The sequence below is a fragment of the Leiobunum rupestre genome, chromosome 1 (genome assembly GCF_980474605.1).
Source record: "Leiobunum rupestre chromosome 1, qqLeiRupe1.1.hap1, whole genome shotgun sequence".
Taxonomy (NCBI): Eukaryota; Metazoa; Arthropoda; class Arachnida; order Opiliones; family Sclerosomatidae; genus Leiobunum; species Leiobunum rupestre.
Genome location: NC_143384.1, coordinates 62,227,647 through 62,247,136, shown reverse-complemented (window position 1 = coordinate 62,247,136; position 19,490 = coordinate 62,227,647). Strand labels below are relative to the sequence as shown.

At 38.3% G+C, this 19,490-nt stretch overlaps 1 protein-coding gene across 1 annotated transcript in view; it reads left to right on the top strand.

Annotated features, from left to right (window-relative positions):
• LOC149964369 (putative glucosylceramidase 3) overlaps positions 1–18,291 on the top strand; it is a 39,535-nt gene extending 21,244 nt beyond the window's left edge. Inside the window, exons 5-10 of the mRNA XM_090170755.1 lie at positions 2,144–2,310; positions 13,546–13,789; positions 15,352–15,573; positions 16,293–16,456; positions 17,045–17,164; positions 18,094–18,291. Coding sequence (XP_090026881.1) covers positions 2,144–2,310; positions 13,546–13,789; positions 15,352–15,573; positions 16,293–16,456; positions 17,045–17,164; positions 18,094–18,202 — 1,026 coding nt within the window. The 3' untranslated portion in view covers positions 18,203–18,291. The remainder of the gene's footprint in view (positions 1–2,143; positions 2,311–13,545; positions 13,790–15,351; positions 15,574–16,292; positions 16,457–17,044; positions 17,165–18,093) is intronic.
• The last annotated feature ends 1,199 nt before the right edge of the window (positions 18,292–19,490 follow it).

Sequence of the window (19,490 nt, the reverse complement as noted above, 5' to 3'; positions counted from 1 at the left end):
CGAACTCGTTTATCTCAAAACCCAAGTAATCGATGTTGCTCTGAAGGAATCGGCATTTTCTTAGATTCAGAGTGAGGTTGGCGTTCCTAAATACTTCTAAGACTTAACGTAAGTCCACGAGACCTCCTTCTTCGTCAGCCGACGGTATCAACAAGTCGTCCGTGTAGGTTAAGGCTATGGCGTACCGTAAAGGACCCAGAACGGCATTTATCGTCTTTTGGAACACCGAACAGGCGTTGGACAGGCCGATAGGCATCATGGCGAACTGATTATGCCCGTCAGGCGTTACGAACCCAGTCTTCTCCTTGGACATCATATCGAAACTAGTGAAAAGATTGTTTCCACTCAAACGTTCAAGCTGCGAGTCGATCAGCGGTAGTTGATAAGCGTTCTTCTTCGTCTTTTTTTTCAATGCGTGGAAGTCGACACACTGGCGTTAGTCGCCAGTCTTCTTCTTTATGATTAGGATCGGACTTGAATATGGCGAATGAGTCTCCTCTATAATCCCGTTTGCTGGAAGCTCGGATACCTTGTTCCGTACGTGGCCTCGTTCAGCAAAGGACACCATAGGGTCGATAGGTAACGGGTTCTTTCGACGTCAGCTATATGTCCATCACTGCCTTGTCTGTACGGCCAAGTTCACACAGGTCGTTTGCGAAATAGTCGCGGTATTCGTTTAGTAGGTCGTACAAGTGCTTTTTCGTGTCGCTAGAAACGTTCCTGCGTATATAAGCTCACAAAAAATACGCCTCCATGAACAATAAGAGAGTAAAATTGTAAATGTTAGGAGAGGTACAGGAATAACAATAATGATTCATAGACCCTTTTTGGTTAAAAATATAGCCATAGACATCGGTCCCAGAAATAGCGTATTTGTCATTTGGAAGACTAAATATATTGAAGATATAAAATTGTATTAAAAGTAATGTTTGCACCTTTAAAGTTTCAACTGCTAAGAGCTCTAAACAGTTTTTTCAGTTCGGAGAACTGTTTTTGTTATAATACGTATAGATATATAAGACGTGCCTACCCGTGGCTACTGCTGGCAGGGCCACTACATATTACATTTACGATCTCCGCTAGATTGGGGCTTAAAAAACGAGCGTAGCTCAAACGTAAGCGGACAATTAAAAATTCGGATTTCATCAGAACCAAATAATCCATTAAAGACTTTAAATTTTTTTTAAACTATAAATAGTAATTCCACAGAGAGGAAACAATACTAGCCCAATAAAACGACCAACAGCCCAACCACAAATTTATCGTGAGTGAGATTGTCAAGAAGCCCAATTGAGCTGGAAAACCACCCAACTGGCAGCCCTGCGCGCGGTTTTGGGAAGGGAGAGCGTCAGTGTGAGCTTTCGCAAAGTTTCGCTACCCCGACCGTGATAGAAAGGGGATTAGAATGCCCCAACGGTTAGTCCGTGGGAACCGTAACGCCATCTAGAAAGCAGCGCTAACACGAATATGCACACTTGTCAAGGATAAAGATCTTTTCACCAGGGTAACGCCATTAGAGGACCATGATTTTTAAATACGCAAAGTCTTACAACATGGCGCCACTAGCTCTACCGTGAAAAATAATACATTTTCATGTTTCTTTTTTGCTCCTGTGCTAAATGTTGATAATAGTTTTTACATAAAACATGGCTTAAAATAATGTTAGACGTTGTTTTGTTATAAATTGGTAAGAAAAGTCTAACTATTAGTATAAATAAAAGCATTAATAGCTAGCATCTAAGGGCCTCGCTCTTATTGTTGGTTTCCCTGGAAGAAGTTTATGAATCTCGAGTTTTGGGAACTGACCAAAGTAATTTGACAACTTAAAATTTTGATCAAATCCAAATATTTTTCAACTGATAGTACCGTTTGGATTAATTCAATGTAAATTTAACTAATCGTTTCCCCATATATAATTGATTTGATAAAATTTTTGGTAAATGTTTAATAACTGGTGGAATTTTAGCCAACAGATGGAGCTTGGAACGCTAGACTTTCCAAGACGTAGAGCGGCTGCGTGGGTTTGTTTATGGAAACAATACTCCCATCTTGATAAACTCTTGCTTTACCACTATAATTGTTTTTGCAAATAAATGGTTTCCAATTCGTTATTTGTAATCATCCATTCGTGTTTTTCCTATAGATTCCGTACATACTTCAAGCGATAAATATATCTAAAAGTGAGCTGTTCTTTTTCGGGAGTCCCTGGAGCGCCCCGTACTGGATGAAAACCAACAACAAAATGTCCGGTGGCGGATTTCTCATTCAACAACCGAAATATTTCACTACCTGGGCAGAATATTTTGTCAAGTACAGCACTATTTTGGCTTTAATAGGGACAAACACAGTCATTTCAATAATTTAAAGCAACTGTAGGCTCTATCATTGCCACGTATATTATGATAACTGCAACCTTTTTTGGAAAATGAAATGATATTTCTCAACGCGTATCGTATCGGTTGGGATAACGAGTATGAACTAGAAATAATTCCTGCCCTTGCTCAAAAGATATTAATTCACCAAGGCGGGGAAAGATGGCGACACTATGCAAGTCGTGGCGTTAATTAAATCAGAGAGAGGGTGTTACATAAGAAGGGAAAAGGTAAAGAGGAAAGATTTGAATTCAGAATGGAAACCCTTTGTCTATAATCAATCGCAAAAATCTTTATTTAATACTTATATACAAAACACCAGATACAAAAAGGGGGTAATCGGTAATTGTTCTTTTGATATCGAGGGAATAGTTTTACTTTACTCTAGTCTCTAGTGATGGTTAGGCCATGGACTAACTAACGCACAGGGACGCCCCGTTCCCGTACTATTCCTATAGGGAGCTCTGAAACGAGAAAGTTAAATGTTAACCCCCTTTTCATACCTCCGTTATAATTTTACTCGGGTCAAAACGTCACAAATAGGAAACAGATACCGTCATCTAGAGCAATTTTTATATTGATAGTAGCAGACAATAAAATCACAACGGTTCGCTTTTAAGCCTTTCGCGTTTGAATGTTTGGAGTTATTTCAATTTTGTGAGATATTTTTAATATCAAAATGAAAAAGCTCTGCGTCTGCAAATCGTGTAAAAGCGATTCAAGATACAGCAATAAACAATATATGAGTGGCGTATTTTCTATACCATTATGTATCAATATTGAAACCCCGTGTAAATGAACAAAATATTCAACCTAACTCCGATGCAATTAAGCCAACAATGAAACCAAGTGAAATTAATGCTTCTCGTTTACCCACAACTGCCATGGAACAAACCAATAGTCAATTAGATTTGTTGACCTCGAGGGAAAACACTTTTGCTCTCTCACTAGCAAATCTTGTTGAAATGGAAATAGACTACACCTTACAAGCACAAGAAGACTCTCTATTTGACCTTATTTCAGTTGTTAAAGATTTTTCTCCGCCATTGGAATGGTCAGTTACACAAGTTGAAGGAGGATTGAAAATATGCAAATTTAACGTAGGGGGCTGTTCACAAATTACGTAACGCAGAAAAACCACTTTTTGGACTCCTCCCCTCCCCTTCGTAACAAAAAGTAACAAATGGAAAGACCCCTCTTCTTAAATTACGTAACAAATATCGACCCCCCCCCTTATATTATTATAGTTCAAAACAACTAATATACTGGTAATTAAGTACAATAAGACCAGGTTCTAAATTTTACTAATCGTTCTCGCACCTTTGTCCATCCCGAGCGTGTGAAAATAGGCGAAACTGTAGATCAAGGTCATTTGAAATTCTTTTAAACGTGGGTAAACCAATGGAAATGCTTATGCTTTTAATAATAGACCCATGATGAAAGTTGGGGGGCCGAAAATTAACATTTTTACCTGGCCACCCAGCATTTGGACGGACCATCCGTTTCCTTACTTCCGCCTGTATATTTCAATGGCGGTCACGTGGTTTAAAACGTCACAAACAGGATGTTCCGTCCAGAGGTCTCACTTAAGCCTCGTCTGCGGCCCCTCTTTTGTTATGGGTCAATTGCGACTTTTTCTGAAAGTGATGAAAATTTTATTCTACGATATGAAAAATAAGATGTGTTACGTAACATTTTAGTGAACCCTCCCTCCCCCCCCACGTAACAATTCGTAACTCTTGCACAAACCCCTCCTCCCCCCTACCGCGTTACGTAATTTGTGAATAGCCCCTAGGAACTGAGAAAGTGTTGTACTGTTTTAAGCTAAATTCTGATTTAGTACCCACTTACGAAGTTCAAGGGAAGCTTTTATCTCACTCTGATGTATCACTTAAATTCCCCAAGAAAATAACTTCATTTAAGGATTTGGATGAAGTAGTTTTTCTTTTAAACTCATGTAAGATCTGCCCTGGAAATGGAGAAAAAGAGTTCATAGAAATTTTTCAAAATAGGCCACAGAACCATGGTTTCTTAAGTTTAATAACAGGTGGAATTCATAGTGAAAACTGTGAACTATTGGTCAATTATGGAAATAAAACAAGGTGTTTTCCTTGTGCCAAGCAGCGTCTCAGTTTACAAGTTACCATTAGCCGTAAGAAAAAGAAAAACGAAACTAGCATCACAAGGTTTTCAAACTTAAATAAAGCTGAGCTAGCAAAGAAATTGCGAGAGAGTAAAAAAGAAGAGTATACAAACTAAAAACCAAAATAAAAAGGTTACAAGCTAAAATGGCAAAACAAATAGATAAAAAAGGAGAAGAAGTTACTGTAGAAGATCATGATTACCTTCTAGAAATTTTAGAAGAGAGTATAAACCAAGGTTATGAGAAGACCATTTATACGCAGGATGCCACACGAGGAACAATGATATTAAACCATTCACGACACCCAATGATGAAAGGCTAGAAGTGAGACTGAAGTGCAATAGTAGATTTTGTACAAGTTAAATGACATTAATTTCTTTTAGTGGCTGAAGACAGATTTCCTTGGGTACTTAAGTCTTTGGGAAAGTTACGTAAATAACTTGGATGAAAAAACTAGTCATAAAAAGAAAATGTTGCTAAAACCAGAAACTCTCTCAGGATTACGGCAAACAAGTTAGTATTTAGCCTTTAATTATTTATGTGCGAGTACTCAGGTTTTTTTAGGGACTGAGTACCGAAACTTACACCACTTTTAAATATTTGTTGATTATAAAGTTTGATAAGTTATGTCTATTGGGTACTCGACTATTTTGTAGCTTGAGCAATAAAAACTTGTTGAGGTTAACAGTAATAGTTAGTGTAGGGAGCTGTTGGCTTGCAGGGCTTGCCACCACCCTCCTACGCATTGTAACCCGGCCACCTGATTTAAAGGCTTTAAAAGTCGCTCGATGACTTAGGCCTAAGGTGGTGCCTTGGGTATTAGTCTAGCTGATTATTTTTAGCCTAGCCTAGCCTAGCCTAGCCTAGTTTTAAGTGTGATTACCAAAATAACACTTTTGTTAAACTGGCACTATTGTGTTTCTTAACAAGCGATTACTCGAGTAAGGAAATTTCTTAATCAATTACTCGATTATTTTGGTGAATTACCCGAATAAAAAAAGTTCCAAACTTTTTTCTTAATAATCAATTAGTCGAACAAGGTAATTTGCTTTTTTAATCGGGTACTTGACTACTAAGCGAAAACGTTTTTGATACTCAATATTCAACTCAAACAGCTAAAACAATTACTCGCACAGCCGTAGCTTTAATGCTAAGTATTGCCTAAAGTAACAACACAATGTTAATTTCAGCTAATGCCATGCTAGAAATAATTCCTTTCTTGCTGGGGAAAGGTGCAAAATTTGTCCTTACTGCGCACGCAAATCAACTTTTTAGTAAGCAACGACAGGCTTGCAAAGCTGGGTCAAAGCCTACTCTTTATCACTTTGGGAGAACTACTCAAAGACTACAAACTATGGAGGAAGGGAAAATGATCGTGCACCTAAAGGTTTTGGGTGCAAATACTGAGAGTAATTCTTAATTGTAAAAAAAAAGGTTTATTAAAACAACTACTCACTTTCATCTTAGGAAATTGCATATCATTACCACAGGAACTTATTTATCACAGACACATTTATATTGCTAATCAAAAGCAATTTGGTATTTCAAACTTATTTGTTGCTTGACTGCGGCTTCAATTTTCTTCTTTGTATTCTCTTTGCTATTAGCTTTTGTAGAAAATCTCTTCTTTCGTTGCTCTAGTTTAATATCATTCCTAAGCTTGTTCGTATGCCCATTTCCAGCAGTGTTTGTTATAGTTTCTAATATGCAAGTTAGGACTTTATCAGCTTCATCTATGCTAATATTTGCTTTTCCACAAATTGTAGCCCATTGGTCATAAACTTTTATATCTTCTCTGACTGATTTTATCGTTAATAATTTTCTATTCTTTATATATTTACTGTTAAAAAATTTTAGCACATGAGTATTAATAGACAGGAAAAAGTTGTAAGCTTCCATTGTGGGGTAAATTAAACCCTTGCGGTTTTGTTTTTCAACCCAATTTCTAATTTCTAAGGGGACTTTATCCTTTTCGGGTTCCCTTAAAACAGCTGCTATTCTTTGGCTGTCACTTGACTTATTGGGTTTTGACAGCTTATGTAAAACCGCTCCAACTACATAATACAATGATTGGTAGTCTTCCACTAATGTCACGCTTTTAACCTGATTTTCTGTCATTTCCCCCATAATTTCTCTTAATGCATTAAACAAAGGCCACAAAATACATTTAACGCCTACTTATTTTTCATGTTGACTTAAGACCTTTTCACACGAGCCAACTTTTCAAATCAAAATGCTGAGTCAGCAAAAATGGATCAGTGATCCATTTTTTTCTCGCGTACTTTTTTGGTGGATCAACTCATCGAACTTTTATTCACACGAACCAACTAGTTGACTCAACTCAAGTTGACTCATCTAGTTGTATCAAAAAGTTGGCTCGTGTGAAAAGGCCTTAAGATCAGTCTACAATTAAAAAAATAAATGATAAGAAATTAAATATAAGTAAAAATGGAGTTGTCTTACATCACCATTTCACTCGTCGGCCACAATATCAATTAGGTTTGATATAAATATTTCCTTGTGTTTAGAGTATACACAATCTTCTTTGGTTTGTGTAAACAAACAATGGTATAGGGTTTTTATCCTTTGATATACTAAATCATCTTTTGGAATGGTTGATATCCATTTTACCATTGCCTCCTTGCGCTCTTCCGAGTTTAGGATTAAGAATGTTTGAACTGAGATTATGGCTTTTTCCCAAGCGCTGTGGTAATTATCTTCAAATTTAGAATCTAGAAATTAAGATATTTGATTCAAATTAAAAAAACTATATTTTAAAAGAAAATTAACATTATAATAAAGTTTTACCTGTAAGCAATTCTCTTTTTAAAACTTTTTTACTTGTCCTTTTTTTCCTGTTTGAAAAATATTTTAAAATAACTCAATATGTGAAAAATTATTGAAAGACTTACGAGGTACATGTGGAGGCTAAACTCGGATTGGGAATTACATTTGGCACGTTCGATGACAATAGTTTCTTAGGTGAATTAGAATTTTGAAAGTCTGAATCTGAAATTTGTATAAAAAGTATTTTGCTTTTGTTTTATAGATATTATATTCGTTGCTTTATGTAAAATTTAGTTACCATTTGATAAATCTTCAAAAACCTTAAATGGAGCTGGTTTCTTAGAAGCCAACTTGGACAATGAATTTTCCGCACTTTCTTCACTTAGTAATTTATTTAAATCTATTTCTTTGGCTAAGTTGTGCCATTGTTTAAAATCATCGTCGTCTATGATTATATAAATAATATAAAAACATTGAAAACCTTTTAAAAACAAAACAGTTTCGTAAGCCTCGGTAAATACTTACCAGAAGATAATTCGGCGTATATATCCTCGTATTTTTTCCTTTCTTTTTTAAAGGTGACGTAATAATTATTTCGTTGGTCAATGATGAGAAATGCATCTTCTGTTAGTTAAACTTTTAATTAATATGCACGATGTATTTCTCTTTGAACAATAGTGCTCGACCAGTCTATGTGCTCGACCATGCTCTACGTACACGTTCGTTTCTTCCACCCAATTTTTCCGCCCGCCCCTTTTGACCCGAGTTTTCCGTTAGTGCATGGTTCTGCCGCCAGAGCGCACATGTAACAATCGCACCTAGCAAAAATTCGGGAACGGGGCGTCCCTGTGCGTTAGTTAGTCCACCACGACTATATTGTAAATGTCTCTGTAAAATAAACAGGGGGTGGGGGGGGGGGTTCAACATTAAATAATACACTACTTGCCCATATATTAATTAAATTTTTAACGGTTTTCTATGGGATCAGTTCCTGAGTCTGTAAACTCAGGCATCCTATGGCTCTAAGGAAGCGGGGGCACAAACAAATATACACTAAACCAGACATACATGAACCGAAATTATCAGCGTCCTGTTCCTCTAACACGGGAGGCAAGTTCCCCGTTTTCCCCCACCTTAGTGGCCGCGTGCCACCTTCCCCTCCTCGGAAAGAGAACCTCCCCACCTCCGCGGCGAAGGTTTGAATACGCTACCTGGCGACGGCCGAGCGAAACTTTCACGAAAAACAAATAAATAAATAAAATATGCTGCTGGGGAAAAATTACAAGTGCATCATGTGTCAGGGGAAGTCTGGAAGAAAGGCAAAAACTAGTCTAACTTGACTACGTTAAGAATTATACACAATGAATATTTGTATTATTTTGTTAAAATAATTGTACTTGTTTTATCTGAAATATAAAACTGAGTAGCAACGTAAAGGTAGCCTTACTCGTAAACGAAATCATCATTCTTTTTTCTTATTTCTACTAGTTCTTTTCTCGTGGTTTATTTTAACATGGACTAATTAATGTTCATTAGTCCATGATTTTAGTTTCTTCTTCCGTGACCTTCTGTTTCTTTGCTACTGCAAGCCTAAATATTTTTATCTGGGTTTCATTTATATCTTAAGTAGCTCCATTAAATAATTCTGAATATTTTCTGATTCTAATAAAACTAACGTATTTCTCTGTTCTTTCATACATATATGGTCTAGTAAGATGAGTTAAAAAGGTGTTTAATTCATCTACTTTTTCCATTTTGGACAGCTGCGGCAGCTACCACCTTCCACTGACCTCTATCAATAACAAAACACGGCTAAGCCTAGGTTTGCAGACCAAGTTTCGCACGATATTCTTCGATGAAATAATTTCTCTTAGCCTCACTAGATGGCGGTCTAGATACCCGTGGTGCATTCGAAATTTTCCCTGTAGTCGCGTTAGGCGGAAAATTAACAAGGCCTCGCTATTCGACCCTCCCCTGTCGCGCGGAGAAATTGCCGTCCGAGAAAAATTTGCTCGCTGATAATTTCGGTTCATGTATTTCTGACTAAACACTAAATAATAAATACTACAATTAAAGATTCAACAATTAAACTTTGGTAACAATTAACTCTTAAACAAAACAACTAACTCAAATGATATTGGCGAGGGTAAAACGAAAAAAAAAATACAATAATCCCAACGGTATAAACAGTGGCGTAGCGTGCATTTCTTCCACCCGGGGCCAACCCTAAATTTGCCGCCCCCCCAAAAGTAGGCAAAAATTCTGTGATACTCTGTTGATTGCAAAATGATTCAAGTCGTTAAAAAATTAAAATTTTATTCTGCGTGTTTTTTGCAACGCGAACTCTTTTATGCAATGGTCAAAATTAATTTGTACCTCTTGTTCGATTGCCACGATACCCAGATTTGTTAATCTGAACGACATTGTAGATTTTAAATAGTAACTGCACCGCGCTTCTCAATAACAATAACTGACGTTTCGTTCGAGCCGGTTAGACTCGTCGACTGTTTTCTGTTGGCGGTTGTTGCAGTGTTGCCACACCGCGCGCTGCCCGGCTAGACTCGTAGACTGTTCTGTTGACGGCATAGAAATCTCATAAACACAGCGCACGGTGTGACATCACTGCATCGAGGTTAACGGTAATAGTTAGTGTAGGGAGCTGCTGGCTCGAACGCGTGGCATGCAGGGCTTGCCACCACCCTCCTACGCATTGTAACCCGGCCACCTGAATTAATGGCTTCAAAAGTCGCTTGATGACTTAGGCCTAAGGTGGTGCCTTGGGTATTAGCCTAGCTGATTATTATTATTATTATCAGAAATTATAGCCCAGTGTACCGGTAACAAGAGAACCACACCACCGGAGGCCTATCATCATAATGCCCTACGCCAGCGTCCACAGCCCGGACAGGTGAAAAAACCAACATGGGTAGTAGTACCCTACTACTGAAGGTCGCAAGCCGCTCTCCCAGCAGAAGGTTCAACAATGGGTTGACCAATTCGCCCCTTCGCACACAGCAGTGGGTTACATGAGCGGGTGCTCTAGCATCGGAATCCAGCACCTTAACTACATAGGTGAGGTGCCAAAGCCCTTAAGAAAAGGTGGACTAAAGGGGTACAACGGGCACACTGCGGTCCAGCGTAACCCGGCACGATCGGCACCGTAGATCCCAATGGGCTCCACAAAGCCGGGAAACCGGGCCACAGCGCCTCATACGGAGACCCGCCGCCCCACAGCAGGCCACCAAATCCGCCTAGGCGACAGGATGCCTGGCCCCTCTCCATTAGTTTGAGCTGAAGCTTAGTTTCCAGCCCTTACCTGACCGAAGTCGGAGATCGGACCATTTGATCTCAGCTAACATCTCCCGGTGTGCCACCGCCCTTATGGGTTACAAGAGCCGGACCCCGACTCCTCAGTAAAGCCACCAGTTATTGAACACTCAGACCCCTTAAGGGCCTGTGACAACACTGCAATAGTCGCCTGCCAGCGGCTGCCGCCAATGTCTGACCCAGAATATCGGCCGGCCGCGTTGGTTTCAATTTGCCAGGCCGCCCCCTACATCTATGCCGCCCGGGGCCATGGCCCCCTTTGCCCCCCCACGCTACGCCACTGGGTATAAATATACGAAGCGGAATGAACTCTCAGCCTCGTGGGGACCTGTTTTTAACCTTTTCTCGAACAATAGCGAGGGCTTAAACTTTGTTTCTAAAAGCAGAGTTCTGAAGTCTTAGAGTCCTGTCTTCTGGTTTTGTTCCGGGGATTGTAGGGCGGAGTTGAAACAAAAAACAATTGGTGACCTTTCTACCTGGTGGTAGGCTCGAGGCCCGCGAACATGACAATGGTTCCATGGAATCGCTGTGAGCTGAGGGGATATTACTGGTCTAGTTCGGAAAGTTTTTGGAAAAACCTGGGTTGGGACGGCTCGGAACGCTGTCTACGTTAATCAAGGCCGGTGCGCGACTCCCATTTCCCTTTTTTTTTGGCAATTTAAGTCGCCGTATTCTCTCACCGCGAGCGCTGTTTCTTGGACCTGCGTGACCAACTGTGATTAACAAATGTGTGATATTTCAAGTTTGCGTGATATAAACTCAAACCAAAAACTGTGATTAGATATCGTCCCAAAATTCAACTGAAAGAAACTGTACAATTGCGTTAATTGGTGGTTATCTTGTAAAGGTGGCAGCGAGGGTGGCAGAGAAGCGTACATAATGTTACGACTGTATAGAAAAACTTATTCAGCCAGCTTCAAATGCGCCTTTGCTGAAGTTAAATGGAGATCTTAAGTACCCTGGCAGGCTAATAATTTCACTATTGATAGTCGTGCTTTCTACTTATAATCAAATTGTTTTAGTTCAGCACTAAAATGCCATTGTCGAAAAATATTTAACACCACTAATGTACAATCATGCTCGCGATACTTCAGTTGTCTATGAAATTAAAAAATATTAAACTATAAACCTTAACCAGAAAGGTTTTAATAGCGTTTATTCCCATTCGACCGAAATCCCATTCGACCGAATCCCATTCGACCGAAAGAATTTTAAAATGTAGCCCAATTGGCGGGGTGATTTGGTATTTTATTTATAAGGTATGTACTATCGAAGATCCATGTTTAGGTTAGGTTAGGTTAGAGTTGGTTAAGTTTACTATTTCAGTTTTGGTTCAGTTACTTTTCTTGACTAGGTGAAGATAAAATATAATTCATGCTCATTCCATTTTATTTTCAAATAAATGCATAGTACAAAGATATTAAAATGGCATAGCTAAATAAATACCCTCCTTTATTAGCTATCCGCTCCATTGCAAACGACTTCAGTAACTAAATTGAAAACATAGCAAAAGCCAATTTATATAGCAGCGTTCGGTCGAATGAGACACATAAAAGCGTTCGGTCGAATGGGACACATAAAAACCGCACGTTTCGGCGGAATTCGGTCGAATGGGACACCTCAAAAACCGCCTTCGGTTGAATGGGACTAAAGCTTTAATAGTGTAAGATATCCACAATTAAGGATTAAAATGGCTTAAAATGATTTTTATTATGTTGTGTTTTTAAGTTTCCTCTTAATAATATGTTATTTTAATAAGAATAGGGCCTTAAACGCTCAATAGTATAAATACAATAATTTATACAAGAATTTAAGCTTACTCCTTTTCCCGCCTTACCTAATTCAAATTGTGCCAGGGAAGAGAGCCATCTTACGGTAGAGTAGTGAAAAAACAAGGCGTTGCGTTTCTCTAAAGTCTCCCCCTTCCCAATGAGACATTTGATATATCGGGCTTTATGAATACTTAACAATAACTATCAATATAGATGGTCAAGAGTGCGAGGGAAAATGTAATAAAAAAAGTAAATAAAACGAAAAAAAGTAAAAAATTTAAGTATGCGGGGGAAGATGATCCTGAAGAGTTACGTAATGCCCTTGTTATTACAGATGGCAATGAATCTATCCGATTCTTCGAAGAAACTACTTTACTGGAGAGTGTGGTGCGAGAGGGGTAGTGAGAGGGGGCAGGGATACATCAGCCGGCCCCTGGGCGCCGATGACTAGGGGGCGCTAAAGGGGCTCCCAAAGTATTACATTTAAAATGGATTTGTTGGATTATATATTAAACTCATTTTTCTTGAAATTTGAAAAGTACACTTTCACAAAATTTAAACTACCCACGAAGGCTATACAGTAATAGCAGCTTCCTGCTCCTGCAGCTCTGCAGGGTCTATAGGAAGATAACAGGTGTCATTACTTTTCTAAAGAGCAGGCCTGCCCAAATGGACGATCTTTAGTAAATGGTGATTTTGACCTTCAAATCGGTTAGACCGATCTTGATAATGTTTATTTCGAAAATCAAATTAAAATTTTAATTTTTTATTTATTAAGCAACAAGAGTAGAGTCAAGAGGGCCAAGTCATAGTGCGACTTATAGCTCACTTTTACATTATGTCTTGCAAAATTAGGTGATTACAAAATAACAAACTACAAAATTTAAAAACCAAATGTACTTAAATATTACAATAAAAAGTAACTAGTAGAACATGGCGATCTCTACCTTCAAAATGCTTATCTCGAAAATATACTAAATTGTATAATAAAAAATGACTACTATAATCATGGCGACTCTGAGAATGGTAATCTTGACCTTCAAAAAAGCGATCATTAGGGTAAAAAACGTGGCTGTAGGGAGATGGATAATTTTAGTTAATAGCCTACCTACCCTTATCATTTAATATTTATTATCTTTTGTAGATTTATCGAGAGTTACAAAGAAAATGGAATCGATATTTGGGGAGTAACAGTTCAGAACGAACCGGAAGCCGGCTTCATTCCATTTTACCCGTGGCAGAGTATGGGTTATTTGGCCGAGATGGAGAGAGATTTCATCAGGCAGTACTTGGGACCCATTCTAGAAGAATCTGGATACGGACCGGACAAATTTAAAATTATGATCGTCGATGGTCAAAGAATCTTTCTTCCAAGGACACCCGATGTTGTAAGTTCGCAACCTAGTGCCTAAGTGGTGCCGAGATTTTATTTTCCTTTTCTAGTAGCAACGGTCACACGATTGCTTCAAATAAAACAAATTTGTAAAAACTTTACTACTTTTCCGTGCTAGTCTCCGGAAATAGGGCATCACAAATGTAAAATTATGATAATTTAAGAACGAAGAGAACGAGCTTATTAGAATTCCTATATAATTTTTCATAGTAGTTCTGTGACTAAATAGTCTTAAAGCCGATTTCTGCCATTTTGGGTCAAGTTACAAGCTCCAAACAGGTTGGTGAGCGCTAGTTCATGAATGACGGAGTTAGCGCTGGCTTGCTAGCTATTGCAATGAACCAGGATACACGGTGAAGAAAAAGCGATCAGACAATACTACAGCATATGAAAAAACTCGTAGGACAGCATTCCTCGCTCATTGTTTCATTAATGTGTACCCTGCAAAAAATAGTAGAAGGTAATCTCTAAGAAGATACGGGTAGTGTAACGCAGTTTGAACAAACTAGTATTAAACCATTTCGAATAGATATAGTCATTCTGAAATCGTTCAATTGAGAGATTTATACCTGAAGGAATACTATGGCAGGATTTTCATGGACGGTGCTAAATCCAACTCCGCAGTGACAATTCGCCTTTTTCGGGATTGGGATATTGAAGAAAAGGGAGTGGAGGACTTTTAGATTTGCACGGTAGACCAAATAAATTTCAAGAATAAATATTTAAAAGCATTTGAAAACATATTGAAAGTTTGAATATTTCCAACTCGTGCTTAATTAAAAAAACTACTTGTTAAGGCGTTAAAATATTATTTACAGATCTCGAAAATTTTATTTTTAATAAATAGGCCTATGTCATCGTCCAATAGAGATCCCCATTAGCCTTATGACTAAATTACTATTCATTGTTAAATCGAAAGACCTTTACATGTGGTAAAATTAATTTTAAAATTACAAATTATGAGAATTTGATGAAACTGGGTATTCGACGATGAAGAAATTTTATTCGAACTAATTATTATTTTTGTGTAAAAAATCAATAACTTAAGAGCGAGCCTAGGAGTGTTCACCCAGGACCCAGACCTGATATACCAATGAGATCGTATCTATTGCAAAGTACTTATTAAAATTTAGAACAGAACAAATGAAATGGTACCTATTCAAATATTACATCCCACAGATTATGTTCTTCATTTCTTTTAACGTTTTTACCGACATTGTCGAAACGGAAATAGTATTATCCAATTAAACACATTTCACTATCGGGTAACTAGTTATAGTTCGTATTTTGCAATTTCAGTCATTAATAGAACGTTTGCTACCAAGCTTATCGACTATGGTAAGATCTTGCGGAGCCCATTTCACAAGTGCCCAATGATGGTATCTATAGGAATTGAATACTTCACAAGAATTGTGATTTGTGGTCTTTGAGAAACGAATGGTTATAGGGCTGATACAGAGGTCCGAGGGTTAAATTGTCCGACATCAAAATGTTCCTTGGATATCCGACTAGGGACACGGAAAAATCTCGGCTTTATTCGGATTTAATATTCCACAGATTCTAGCTGATGAACGAACCGGGAAGTACGTTTCTGGAATAGCGTTTCATTGGTATTATAACAAAATCGTGCCAGCATTCGTGCTCGACATCACCAAGGAACGCCATCCGGACAAGTTTATTTTGATGACGGAGGCGTGCAACGAGAACAGGCTAGGACGAAATCACGTTCAGCTCGGAAGTTGGAAGGGAGGTGAAGATTATGCCAAGGATATTATTGAGGTATTGCTCTTAGCGTGTCTCGAGGGTGTACTAAAATTAGCTTGAAGCTTTTTTATAAGCTTTTTTGGTTTGAAGATATTTTAACGTTAATAAAAACCACCGATGGACTATGAAGTAGTTAAAAAGTAGAAAAGTTCATAATAAAAAGGGGGCAAAAAGATTAACCCTAACAAATTTAAAGTAATATGATAAAAATTACGCGAAACTGGAACCCAATTGATCTTCGAGTGAAAAACAAATTAAAATATAATTAAAATTGCCAGAATTATTTCCAGTGGTAGACCGGTTTCGCCCTATTTGGAGCTCATCAGTTCTGCGCAGAGAATGGACTTTTCTACTTTTTCACGTAATTTAACTTAAGATATTTTAGATTACTTTATTTGCTGTTAAGAAATTTTACTTGAAGATATTTTGGATTAGCTTATTTGGTCTAAGGGAATTTCGGTTGACGATATTTTAGATAATCCTATTTGTTGTAAGGGAATTCCGATTGAAGATATTGTAGGTAATCTTATTTGGCGTAAGGGAATTTCAGTTGAAGATATTGCTGTAAATGTTATTTGTCGTAAGGGAATTTCAGTTGAAAATATCGTAGATAATCTTATTTGGTGTAAAGGGAATTTCGGGTAGAAAATATTTTAGTTTACCTAATTTGGTGGAACTATATCAAATTGGAGCTTTTTTGAAACTTTCATTAATACTCAATATTATCTTTAAAGGATTTACAGCACTCAACGAGCGGTTGGATCGATTGGAACCTGGTTTTAAATGAAGGAGGAGGACCTAATCATGCGAATAATTTCGTTGATGCTGCAATCATTGTGAATGCCACAGGACAGGAATTTTACAAGCAGCCAATGTACTATGTTCTGGCACACTTCAGGTACGGCGACATAACTATTGAAACATCCATATGAGCACGGGCTGGCGGGCTACAAACAGAGCATCTGCCTTCCTTGGATGACTTATGCCTAACATCAGCGTGTATTCCACATTCATCTAATTTAGCATAATCTTAGAGACTGCGGCCCACCAAAATATAACCTTATCAAACCTATTTTAGTATAATATTAGGGGCGGCGGACTACCAAAAATCTAACGTAATAGAACCTAACTTAGTATAATTTTAGGGGCTGCACCGTACTAAACCAAACCTAACCCAACCTAACTTACAAGTTGTTAACTAGTATAAATTTAGGGGCTGCGTATTACCAAAATCTAACCTAATGGAACCCAACTTAGTATAATTTTAGGGGGTGCGTAGTGCGTACTAACAAAATCTAACCTAATGAACCTAATTAAGTATAAGTTTAGGTCTCCGAAACCGAATCTAACTTAATCTAACGTAATATAATTTTAGGGTCTGCGGCTTATCGAAATTCAACCAAAGCTTATTTGGTATAAGTTTAGGGGCGGTCGTATCGGTCTTTTGTGGTTGTTTATGTTATGATCGTCGTTTGTGTGTTTCTAGTAAACTGCTGCCGAGAGACTCTAGGAAGATCGACTCGTCGAGACCTTCGACTTTTGACTCCCTAAATATTGTATCTTTTCAACGTCCTGACAGTGGAATTGTCCTTCACGTTCTTAATAGGTAGGACTTACCGTAAACCGCCGGATGAGTGCGTCAAAATCCCGTATGTTCAACAGAAAAACAATTTTAGTATCAGTTTCAAAATAACCGAAATTTCAGAAATCAAACCGAAAATCAATAAACATTTTGCAACGCAATTTAATTTTTAAAATGTATTGTGGTAAATTGTGAGTTGTACACATCCTCGGTTTGGCAGGAAATTCTCAGTAATTACAAAACTGCTTCGAGCATGGGAAGTGCATGTTTCATTTTAATGGCCTACATGGATAGCTAATTGAAACCAGTGAAGATAATTTCACCAAGAATATGGAGTAGTAGCATTAAGTTGTGGTACCACCCTCACATCTATCGTAGCGAAGGTTCGTCTGCTTTTTAAAAATACAAAACGTAATGGCGCATTGTGAGAAGTTACCATTGGTCAATTGGACCTACATCCCCCCCTTGGTCTTGGCTTAGGTAGGGACCAGAAACTGTGTTTCAGCTCACACTAACGGGAGAGGTCCTTGCACATGTATATTCGGCTGTTAATCTTGATTTTTCGTGTTTTGGGCTCATTCTTTTCGTTACGGCTCCAGCTGTGCGGGCGCTTTGGAACGCAGTTGGCCGCCTTTTGGTATCTTATCTTTTGTAAATTTACTCCCGTCTGTCAGTGGAGCTATATCAACCAATCGTTATTTCCACGGCTGCCATCGGTAGGGTTCTCCTGCTACCCATGGCTGTTGCCCGGGTATTATGATGAGACTACCGGTGATATAGGATGATTTGGTATCTCATGTGCATCGGTATATATGTGACTCAATGTGTGAAAGCAGACAAAAATTCGCTACGAAGTTTACGAGGGTGGGTTTTAGAATCCGTGTTGTGTCATATTCTTTGGTACCTAAATTTATTCTTGTGTTTTTGAAATTTTAATGTCTGGTGTTTTATAGCGGTCTCTTGACAAAGAAAATCAGAGTGCAAACCGATGCCGGATCATTTCTGGACGATTCAATTCCAGCGTCGTCTTTGAAATCGTACGTTTGGTGGCCAGAAGAATGAAAAATATTATTTAATCCTATAAAATCACACCAAAGACTAAATATTATTTTGTACAGATATTTATCAATAAAATATTTATTTGACGTTTATTTAAAGGTGTTCTAGCTCATTTTATGTTAATTTTATCCAAATACTGTTTTTAAGTGTTTTATTAGGGAAATATTTGATAATGCTGTCTGCCATTTTCATGACGTAGGTTTGATAACTTATTGATCTAGTTAAATAGGCTGCGTCCCAAAATATGACGAGAGATAGAAAACTTAACACAAGAGTATCCTGGGTGAACTACACCTCTGCGCAAAGTCTGCCCTCGGAAATCCCCGTGGTTGGCACGCCCCTGAATATTGAATATTGGCTATGGGTGTTATATCTCTGGGGAGAGCTAATTCATTCGTTTTATATCCTGACTGAAACAAAAACCTAAGCCCATTTCTTTGTTTTAATTAACTATTTCCAATATTAGTTCCCGATCGCGTCGAAGTGCTGAGCTATAAAATTTTCTATCTTACAAGTAAAACACTGTATACGACTACGAATAAAATTATTTATTATTTTAAGTTCCAATTTGCCCATTAGAGAAAGGGTTTTGCAATTCTACCCTTCCTCGCTCTCCAGGTGTGGGGAAGTATTTGACCCCTACGAAGTGGAAATGGTGACGTACTTTAGTTTTTTCTGAGCTTTACCCAGAGGGTGTGGAAGGTTTTCTTAGTTTGAAACATTAAGACCATTATTGTATGGAAAGGACTGGGGCCTTGGGGCACTCCATGAATTCGGTGTTTAGGTCCATTTGATGGCGGGGAGACCGATTGAATGTGTCTGCCACATTTAATTGGGTACCAGGAACGTACACAATGTGCATACTCTATCGCATCAAGCGTAGAACCAATCGTTAGAGCCGTGGGGATAGCAATTGGAGTGGTTTGTTTATTATTGACGTAAATTGTTTGTGATCGGTCTGTACAGTACATTGGGGGTACCCGAAACATTAACAGCTGTAGACGATGCCCAAGAGTTCTTTTTCTATCTGTGCATAGTTCTGTTAGGTAGTATTGAGAAATGTAGAGGCATATCAATCGGCCGTTGATTCTGTAAAAGAACCGCACCAATGCCTACAGGGCTGGCATACACCGAGATGGTAGTATGTGTGTCGGGATTGAATAGAGCGAGCACCGTTGCTGTGGACAAAAGCAATTTCAGGTCCTGAAACGACGGTTCAGAGTTGGAATCCCATTGGAACACCGCATCTTTCTATATCCAATCCCTGGTAATATGAATTACACCGGATTTA